A 10,318-nucleotide genomic window follows, 5' to 3' on the forward strand; every position below is an offset into this window, starting at 1 on the left:
CAATATTCCAGGCCAAAGTGAGCTCTTCCGAGCAGAAAAGTGACGGCGTATTCATTTAATTGAAAATAGACACAAGATAACGCACAATTGGCGTCCTTGTCTCAATGGAGAAATTTTGCCGTGGAGCTTATAACCGAAATACCATTGCAGCTGTTCAAAAAAAGAAAAGTGTATTATCATACAGGTGTTGACTAGCTAACAATCCAGAGATACGTCAACTTGCGAAATTTCTAGATGTGTGTGAAGCGCAATCAGCATCCTTGTTGAACTGTGAACCCAAATCATGTATTTTCCTAGAAATATCTAGGTTTTTGGATAAATAAATAAAAGACAGTAAAAAAAAATCGGGCTCAAAAACATGTTAAATCGCTATATTTTTAAAATGCCGTTCGTGGTTTTGGTCGCTGTATTTGTTAAAATAAAATTGAAATGGTAGTAGCCAATATGGGGGTGGGTGGGGATTCACGCTCTAAAAGTATGTTTAAAGAGTTCACATCAGTGCAGTTCCCGTCTCAAAAAAGCAAGATTTTCAATTTTGATGAATTTTTCGGTTGTTAATTGGAAAACAAGATGACGCTGCTGTGCCACTATTTACTTGCTGACTATATGGGAGCGGTGAAAGCTGTGTTCGAAAGTTTCTGTTAAATATGTCATATTCCAATGGAAAACTCAAGAAAATCTAATGGTGCTTCTGTTCGTTTTCATCCCTGAGTGTGTTTTGGAAGTGAAGCCCACAGAATGCTTGGTGTTTATGGTACATATCTTGTAATCACCTATGCCACCTGTCAAACCAAAAAACTATTAGCAACCTACTACGTTGCATTCATCAAACTATACCAGTGCTCATTGAGAGGTATAAGACTAATGTTTTGTTATCAGAATCTCATTGACGGATTTTGCTTTTAAGGTTTAGCTCATGAAACTTCATTTGTAAAGAATACTTCCCGTTGAGGAATGTCACCAAAGATGCAAATCCTATGGGTAGGAATACCATAATATCGTTCTTCTACTCTTTAACCACTCATGGTCTGCTGTCAATCGTGATCTGAGTGGTGCACCATATTCATCTTCGTTGCAGTCTCAACTGTAATGACAGTCATTTTGGCAGTTGTAATCTCTACTTAGCCTACCAACAGACACAGACATGTACCTCAACACAATTTCTACTGGTATTTTGAATTTTTCTTATGCCTCATATAGTTTTCTTTTTTATTTAAATTGAACATTCAACCATAGAATTGCCAACTGTTAGCCATCTGTTGCCTATTTGCTGGCCCTACAGTCTTTCTAGCCATCGGACAGCAGAAGTAAGTCAAATTGCTTTCAACGTTTGGTTACAACAACTATCTTATATTTCCCACTAACTAGTTCTTTTTCTTTACTTTTACGATTTAGAACACAGCCTTCTTCGTCTTCGCCACGCCCGTCGTCACCTCGCCCGTCATCCCGTCTTCGCATCGCCCGTTGTCCCGACTTCGCCTCGCCAGTCGCCCCGTCTTCGCCTCGCCCGTCGCCCCTTCTTCGCCTCGTGGTCGCGCCGTCTTCACCTCGCCCGTCGCCCCTTCTTCGCCTCGTGGTCGCGCCGTCTTCACCTCGCCCGTCGCCCCTTCTTCGCCTCGCCCGTCGCCCCGTCTTCGCCTCGCCCGTCGCCCCTTCTTCGCCTCGCCCGTCGTCCCGTCTCCGCCTCGCCCGTCGTCCCGTCTCCGCCTCGCCCGTCGTCCCGTCTCCGCCTCGCCCGTCGTCCCGTCTCCGCCTCGCCCCGTCTTCGCTTCGTGGCCACGCCGTCTTCGCCACCCCTATCGCCCCTTCGTCACCTCGTGGTCGCCTCGTCTTCGTGGTATGGTTGTGTTTTGTTTTATGTTTTATTATGTCTTGCAAATTAACCCGTTGGCTGCCACACTCCCGCTTTGATCCCCTTTTTTTTGTAGCTTGACAGGGACGGGCCGCGCTGTTCTGCTCCATGGTCTATCTGCCATGGGGTGGAGCAGCGCCACTGCCCAAGATTGGCCGAATGGCCCCAAAGGCAATGCACCACAGGGAATCCCTTGATCGAGACGGCGATGTAGACCTGGGATGTGCATTTCCGTAAAGGTCTCATCGCCGTCTCAGCCCGGCCCACCCGGCCCCCTTGGTCGCTATCCCTTTGATAGCGACAGTAGCTATTGTAGATAGGTGGCGTGGCAGCCAACGGGTTAGTTTTAAGTGTATTTGTGTATGTATTGTATGTTGTGTACTGTATTTTGAAATGGATGTAAAAGTGGTGGATATGTGGGTGGAAGGAGGGACAATAAAAATGATTATATACTATTTACTTTTTGTATTTATTATTTAGCTATACATTAGCTGATATGGGGATCGAACCGTAGTATTCTAGCGTGACAACCACACGCTTTACCATTATTCCAACCATGAACTTATGAACAACTAATGTGCATTCAATAATAAGCTAATGTGAATTGCATATCTATATAGGTATCACAATCCTAAACAATATTAACAAGAGCAACTATGGCATGACAGTAGTATGCTGTCCTGCGACGCAAGAAGTCTGTGGTTCGATCCCCATATCAGTTAATGAACAGCGGAAATAAAAAAAAAAGTTGATGAACGTAATGTGTGAAAACCGCGAAAACAGACAATGAAAGAAACAAATTTTGGAAAAAATATTTTATAAAAAAAATTTTATTGACAATTCTCTGCACATTAGAATTATTTTTGCAACTTTAAAAAGGCACAATAGCCCTTTCAAAAGTTGCCGTCAACCCAGGCAGGGGGAGACACTGCCTTGTTGACCCACCGGGGAGATTACCCGGTGATTGGCTAAGAGAAGCCGGAAGAAGAGCCGAAGATTTGGAACATTTTTACTGGAGCGATTAACCTTTAGTTCGGATTTGTGGGTAGCCACGTCGCCCTCCGTGAACACATCATCGGACTGAGCGGCACCCCACGTCCCCTTTCCGGCCAGAGCCCTCCAAACCTCGGTATATGTTATTTTTATATATACCGTACAGTAGGGGCATGACCCCCTACGGGCTTATTACGAGTCAAGGGGAAACGGGGCTACGGAAAGGAAGGGAGCCCAGATATGCACTTCAATTTTTTAAATATAAAATACCGTCTCGGGAATCCGAATGAAGTATAGAAATGTCATGTCATCCATCCAATCATTACAATTTATTCAGTGTCTTGCCCCAACCAAGAATCTTTCAGATCCACTACTATTAACCTATACTGAGAAAAGAAAAACAATACCATTAAGCATCTCAATTGTTGCTCATGTGACTTACATGACTCATAGATTCAACTTCTGACAGAAGCTTGGGAAAGGCCATACAAATTGCAGATGAAAATCATTGCATAAGGCTCTTGAATGATAAAATAGCACCCATAGAATGTTGCATTGTTGATAGTTGTGTTCCCAGTATGCTGAAAATCCTTTCCTATTGGATAAATTTTTTTTTTGTAGATTAGACATGGTTGGCAAAAAGGAGGAGAAATGCTTCGTCATAAATTCAAAATTTTTTCAAGAAAATTCTGTTCATACCTAAAGAGTCCATGTATGATGTTCATTGCTGCAATGCCAGCAAAGTGAAACATCTTTAGGGCCATTTAAGTACCCAGCTTCACCAACACTCTGAACGTAAAGGACAAGTTGTTGTTTAGCAAGAGAAGCAGAATTATTTGAGGCTTCTAGCTATGACAGAACTATAAAGGATTGCTGTTATACAGATTCATTTACACAAGATGGTACTTCTTATTAGACAATGTGCATACTCTATTACTTTATCTCATACCTTAATGGTAATGCACTGCGTTTTTTCAACTGTAGGCTCACTCTTCCATCCTATACCACTTCCAGACTTCATCCTCCGCTCAAATTCTGTGAATGCAAAATAATAGCATTAAAAATTCTTTTTCGATAGACAAAAAACCGAAAAGTACCTAATCCATGTTTGATGTTGAACTCATCCCATTTCTGGGTTTCCGTACCACACCCATTTTCGGCAGTCTTTATGGCAATATTAATCAAAGCCATACGTCCCACTATGAAATGGATGTTGAAAAGCAAATAAAAACCTGTTGAGATGGATATCAGGAGAATCAGAATAGATCTCAATCAACTTCAGTTATTCGATTGCAGTTTACCAAGCATAGTAGCAAAATAAAATAATTATCAAAGAAAAACATATCCACACTTGAGTTGCCGATTGGGTAAGTTTGATGCAATCTATGGCAATCCGTTTTAACCTGTTTTAACCTTTGACACTTCAAAAACAGCAGGAACTTTCAAAACAATGGGTTTTAGCGGCACCCAGTGGACGTGGACTTGAACTGGTATGGCAATCAGTTTTACCCAAAAAAAAAAAAAAAAAATTTGGCCTTTTCTTTTTTACAGCTATGACCATCTAGCGGCCAGATTCCTATTTAATTTTCTCATTCATTCCTTCAGACGTGGATTGGATATGGTTACTTGAACACTGGATTTGCAAACGCAGTACAGCTGACTTATGTTTCACATGGTCAGTTGGAGATTTCCCAGGCAAAATTACTAGTAACTCAGCATTTGGTACCATCTTTACTATAATTTTATACAGTATCCTGCATGTCTCACTAATTAAGATTTAAATCCTTTTATAGATTGTCACATCAGTGAGCAAGGTTCGGTTTAGGGATTGAGAGCCCTCAGCGACTATAACACCTCGCCCATATTGAAATTGTAGCACTGGGTTACTGCCACTGATTCTTCAAAATGCCTATCTTAATCTTAAATTAAAAACCTGGCCGTCGACAAGTAAAATACTCCAAGGTCGAGAAAATCCTCGAGTCGCCCCGCGGTCGCGACAAGAGTATTGCACCCAGCTTGAAGATTTGACCGCTGATGGCTCGTGACAGTTCCTTCATATATAATGACAGATTTTAAAACCGAATTGTAGGAGAATTTACACGACCCGCGGTGAATTCGAATCGAAAATTCACGAGTGAGTGTGACAATTACAACTTCTGGCTTTTGAACCATGGCGGGGACGCACCAGCAACACCTTGTTCTAACAATATGTTAATAACCGGTACCAAGTACGCCGCCTATATGAAGAAATGTGAAATTTTAGATGACTTAATCAACGAATGTCACGAAGGGTTTGTTGAGTATCTTAGATGCAATTGAACCTTTTAGCAGTCGCAATCACCGACGTGCCCACTCAAAATTAATTTTTTCCTCAACTTACCCAGTTCATACCGACCCATTCGAATCAAGTTAGTACGAGGGCATCAAGGTTTCAAAATTACACAGCGTTAATTAATTGGATTACCGTTTTGCCGGAGCCCCTGACAGCACAAGCAATCAAATCTCTTTTGGCAAGAGTAACTGCAACTGAAGCTTTCTGTACAGGTGTTGGTTTTATGTAGTCAGAATTCTTAATGTTTTGAAGTAGTGGGCGCAGGCCGGCTTCTTCGAGTGATGTTATGTATTGAGGTACATCTTTTCCTGTAACCTAAAGCAAACCCAATAGATATTTTCAAATCATAAAATACTGTTTCGAAAAATGCTTCCCTGGATTCGATGGAGAACAACTTTATCAAAATTGTTAAGGCGTTCCCCACAGACGATCCCACTTAAACAGTTCCTTTTCATCGCATGTCACAGCTTCCGGAATATATTGTTCACGCGGCTTTCCGTTTTTCGTTAATTCACGAATAGATTCGTACAGCCTTTCGAGGTGTGGCCAACTTCATGACACTAGGGGTAAGACAATGAACACTGGAACATAAAATATTTTTTGTAAAGGTACAATTGATGTTTACCTTGTAACACTTGCTGTCACCAATGAACCCTCCTTGTGGAAAATGCCTTGCTACATGGCCCACTTCTTGGTTGGAAATGAACACTAAACTTTAGTAAAAGAAAACTAGATATGAGTCTCATATTCACCTTATGACACCTGCATGCTCGACTCCCACCTCCTCCTTGTGGGCATTACATGGAAAAATGTCCTTTTCCAAACTGTTTAATAACTATGGATTAGCCAGACTAGAATGTACTAACCCGAATAGTATTTTTATTTTTCTTACCTCATGGCAAGTACGACTTCCACCACCTAATCTTTCGAAGACAACAAAATTTGTCCAACTCAAAATTATTCAAACATTAGTATCAGCTATTAATTGTTATCTATTAGCGTACCTTGAAAAGCGTTGAAAAATGAGTAAATTAAACGCCAGAAATCGCTAAAGCCACGAGGTCAAGAAGCAAAATCAAGCGAGGAAGGCAGACTGCACGCGCTAAGCCAATCTAGAAATATGCATGAAAAACAACTGCCCGATGAGCCACGGTTTAAGGCGCCTCTTGTGGACGCAAAGGTCGTTACGAGAAACTTTATCCGTCACAAATTAAATGTTTTTAAACAAATTTAAAGTAATCATCCAAATCAAGATTTAACTTTTAAAAAAAGAAAAAAAGCGTAATACTTGGGGAAACACACTTTAATTTCTTGCTCCTTTCCTTTAGTTTATTCCAAAATGGAGTATGATGATTTTTCGTTAACTAAATTAACTAGAAATGTGACCGGTAGATGGCAATAGCAGTAAAACAGAAAAAAGGCCAATATTTTTTATTTTTATTTTGGGTAAAACGGATTGCCATAGTGACAGAGCTTCTTTCTTTCTGTTAGCTGTCATTTACGTAACGTTCGCCGTCGTCTTCGTTCCGCGCAATAGTACGTATCGTGTGTTATGTTAATCGTTTATTTTATTAATGTCATTAATTAATCGGGAGAAGGCAAACTGCATGATTCTTATGTTTCCTCTTTAACTGGTGGTGGTCATCTTACAGGACAGTTCGTTTCTTTAATATCTCTCCTTTATAATGGCACCCACTAAGGGTGAATCAAAAACTCTTCTTACCAATAAGGGTTAGTTTGATCACATTAGTTGAAATTTTGCTATATGGACATTACAATATTGACATTTTTGTTTCAATATTGCCAGAAATTGAAAACCGTAGAACCTGCTGTTCCAGAAAGATGGTGATTCTGTCAGTTTCAGTATTTGCCATTGCTCTGAGTGCTGTTACTCTAAGCTTTGTTACAGTCTCATCATACCCTTTACATGCTTCTTGCCGTGTTGATTGGTAAGTGGCAACCCTAACCATCACTGTCAATCTTTTGTTACATAGCTTTTCCATATTTCCTAAGGACCTTTGGAAAACCATGTGATGAAGTTAGGACATCCCTAGGTAATTGAAATTCTAGTGGTTGTAAAGCTGAAAAATATCGTTACCTGTTTGTCTTTTCAACAGTAAATCAAATTCAAAAATGGAACATGGATACTCAGAATCTTTGTGGCACTGGACAGAAATGTTTGTATCAGGTAAGCAAACTGGTCTAAACGTTTGAGTGTGTATACACGTTGCATACACGTTTGGCCTGTGATCTAGCTTTATGCATACATTTTTATATTTTCTAGTACCTCACCTCAACTCCAGCTAAAATTACTGGCACACACACAACCCCAGTGAAACGGTAAGTATTGTATAGGAAACGTTACGTTATTTACTTGTATCACAGTTATACTTAATGTTTCCAGTTACGTCGATGACGTGTCGTTCACTTTTGCTCCCGGGCCAGACAACTCCTGTAAAGTGCAGGTAATAAATTTACAGTATGGGTGATTAACTATAAGGTTAAGTATCAAAATTTTGTGTTTAAATATTCATAGATAGATAGTTAATAGATATCAAATAATCTCTATGTATCTCTCTAGGGCTTTTCAACATCCCAGACCTGGTACGCGATATTGGTAAGAAAATAATTTACATGTTAATTAGAACTCCGACGATTTACGCTTTGACTTTTTTCAGGATTATGGAACTAACTATTGCAACATCAAAAATCTGGTGGAGGTAAGGAATGCATTTTTTCTTCTGATTTTACATTTTCAGTATTAAATATTCTATCAATTATACCTATGGATTATAGGGCGCTGAACTTGGAATCAATGACACCAAATATAGTGAGAACACCAGTGATTCTGTTTGCACCCAGTATTCTTCAGCAAATTGCGAGATTTACTAGATGAGGAGCGAGAAGTATAATGGCATCTTATCCTTACCAGTTAATCATAAATAATATTCCTTACATTGTGAAAAATGTTCTACATACTTAGTCATACAGGAGTGATGCTGATGCAAGTGCTGATGAATTTTCATTTCCCTGCAAAATATAGGCACTGAAATGAAATATTTGTTATAAAATGTGAAAGCTAGTTTCTCATGATTTCTAAAAAGAATACAATTCTATACGTTACCACAACTTTCAATTATATAAAATAGATTTGCCAGTGAAAGGAAAGTTATGCAACATATATATTTTTCACAAATTGACGCCAGAACGGCAATTTAGTAGGAATTAGAAATCTAGACTGGAAGAAATACGATGTGATAATACACAGCAATTTTCTGGAATAGGTTTCACTCTGATAAATGACTAGCGATTGTGTAAAGCTTAAAGTAAAAGGATATCTCTGTAATCTGCTATCAATAAATTTAAAAAAGCTCTTAAACACCAAAAATACTTGACAAAACGCAACTGAACTAAATACTTAACCTTCAACCATCCTTGGCCAGATAGCTGTTCACTGATCTGAAATCTGCAGAAGGCTGTCGACGATGGCTTCACGGCGACCGTCACACGCATCAATGACACTCTGAATTACTTGAGGATCAATGGTCGGAAACATGCTCATGATTTCCTTGATTTCCTGCAATAGAGGATAATAAAAAATGAATGGTAATACATTGACATTTAAAAAATCTGGAGGCTGCAACTCTTTACCTCTTGTGTAAGTGGCTTCGGGCGTGAAACCATGGAAGGATGCCCCTGGGCAGTTACCATGCCGGTTGCTGGATTGGTAGAATTATAAACGGGGACGGATACACAGGTAGGGCCATAGGCAGGCATGACCATCACGGGTGCAGCTATCGGTGTTTGGGCAACCGGGATGACGGTTGAATTCACAAGCGGATACCCGCCGTAAGCAGGAGCCATAGCGAATCCCATAGCTCCCGGCGCAATGAACTGCGGCGCAGCAATTGGCTATAAGGGACCAAAGAAAGTCATAAAACAACTTCAAGGGAAGGGATAAACGAAATTTTACCAAAAGCGTAAATATTATACGAATGGACCCTTCTTTGTTTTCGCCTTGTTTACCACTCAGTTGGAGCCACTGGTCAACGGATTCTTGACGGAAAACGGCTTCCGGAATCGGAATCTGGCCGTACGCAATCAGTTCGTCCATTGTTAAAGCGCATTCATCATAAACTTCAATACCGATGCTTTTCACTCCAGTTGGTAGATAACTATAGCCACAAATGGATATAATAAAGCTCGTTCAATGATAGAAGTAAGCATTAGTTCCTTACGATTGGATACGTTTGTTCCATCGAGGAGTCCTTCCTCCACTGGGGCATGCGGGAGTTTCATAGATTGTGTGACCAATGCGTACGCGGACATAAGGGTCCATTCGAGTTACTCCATAGTTCTTCACAAATGAAGCCTAGGAAAACAGAAATATTAAATAAATTTAGCTCATATTTAACAAAAAAACATGTTTCTCACCTCAACGATAGTTATTATCAACTGACCAGCATAGCTTTGGTTAATATATTGAATATTGGCATTCCGCTGCTGTTGATGTAATTGAATGGCAAACTCTCTGTCAATACTTTCTTGGTTAGATGGGCTATTACCCACAAGACTGTCAGGTTTCAAAAAGTCATCTGGTAGGTTTCCAAGAACCACCTTTATTAAGATAATTATGTGTAGAAAATCTTTATTAATTAAAACCCATCTGATATTCTTTGATGCCAAAATTTGGGAAACGAACACCTTTTGATTTAATCTGCTGGTCTTGTTTACTTTTCTCTGAAATCATCAAATACTAAACGGGAAAGCAAAATAACTTTGATTTTCTACATTGGAAAGATGTTAGGGATTATAGAGATTATTAACTACGTGATAATGTCCTGCAAAGTGAGTGGGTTCGACGTGAGGATTAGTCACCACAATTCAATTGCAATTGCGCAAGGAGAATGGCGAAGCTAAACTTTCTATAGAGTGACTGCAAATGAATTAAATACGGTTACCGCACGTTGACGATATTTGCTTTCTCCACCTCGAGAACTTGATGGAACTCCTGGGCCGGCACCAGCCATTTTTTTTTACTGTAATTTGCAAATCAAAATCAGTTCTACTGTCAACGTCTTCTGACAACGAAATGCTGAGTTCTCTTCGACAAGTTGTGTCGTTTCAGAAATTAATAAAAT

At 39.9% G+C, this 10,318-nt stretch overlaps 3 protein-coding genes and 1 long non-coding RNA gene across 4 annotated transcripts; 2 read left to right on the top strand and 2 right to left on the bottom strand.

The window, feature by feature from the left end:
* The first annotated feature begins 609 nt into the window (after positions 1 to 609).
* Positions 610 to 2,233, top strand: LOC130690624 (uncharacterized). Its single transcript, XM_059495848.1, has 4 exons — positions 610 to 853; positions 908 to 1,169; positions 1,237 to 1,307; positions 1,396 to 2,233. The coding sequence occupies exons 2-4, from the start codon at positions 1,145 to 1,147 to the stop codon at positions 1,909 to 1,911; spliced, it is 612 nt and encodes a 203-aa protein (XP_059351831.1). The 5' UTR covers positions 610 to 853; positions 908 to 1,144; the 3' UTR covers positions 1,912 to 2,233.
* Positions 2,234 to 3,158: 925 nt separating this feature from the next.
* On the bottom strand, positions 3,159 to 5,867 carry LOC130690619 (uncharacterized). The gene is made up of 7 exons (XR_009001051.1): positions 5,803 to 5,867; positions 5,310 to 5,737; positions 3,943 to 4,077; positions 3,795 to 3,880; positions 3,545 to 3,634; positions 3,288 to 3,440; positions 3,159 to 3,231 (listed from the first exon to the last, which is right to left on the bottom strand). It is a non-coding gene; the product is annotated as an uncharacterized LOC130690619 (long non-coding RNA).
* Positions 5,868 to 6,823: 956 nt separating this feature from the next.
* Positions 6,824 to 8,300, top strand: LOC130690592 (uncharacterized). The gene is made up of 9 exons (XM_057513619.2): positions 6,824 to 6,908; positions 6,985 to 7,126; positions 7,191 to 7,231; positions 7,295 to 7,365; positions 7,462 to 7,517; positions 7,582 to 7,642; positions 7,759 to 7,794; positions 7,856 to 7,897; positions 7,974 to 8,300. The coding sequence occupies exons 1-9, from the start codon at positions 6,863 to 6,865 to the stop codon at positions 8,067 to 8,069; spliced, it is 591 nt and encodes a 196-aa protein (XP_057369602.1). The 5' UTR covers positions 6,824 to 6,862; the 3' UTR covers positions 8,070 to 8,300.
* A 42-nt stretch (positions 8,301 to 8,342) lies between these two features.
* Positions 8,343 to 10,296, bottom strand: LOC130690565 (toll-interacting protein B-like). The gene is made up of 6 exons (XM_057513589.1): positions 10,139 to 10,296; positions 9,612 to 9,794; positions 9,416 to 9,549; positions 9,151 to 9,352; positions 8,829 to 9,089; positions 8,343 to 8,754 (listed from the first exon to the last, which is right to left on the bottom strand). Exons 1-6 carry the CDS (start codon positions 10,205 to 10,207, stop codon positions 8,629 to 8,631), a joined length of 975 nt encoding a protein of 324 aa, XP_057369572.1. The 5' UTR covers positions 10,208 to 10,296; the 3' UTR covers positions 8,343 to 8,628.
* Between the last annotated feature and the right edge of the window lie 22 nt (positions 10,297 to 10,318).

Source organism: Daphnia carinata, chromosome 6 (genome assembly GCF_022539665.2).
Source record: "Daphnia carinata strain CSIRO-1 chromosome 6, CSIRO_AGI_Dcar_HiC_V3, whole genome shotgun sequence".
NCBI classification, from domain to species: Eukaryota; Metazoa; Arthropoda; class Branchiopoda; order Diplostraca; family Daphniidae; genus Daphnia; species Daphnia carinata.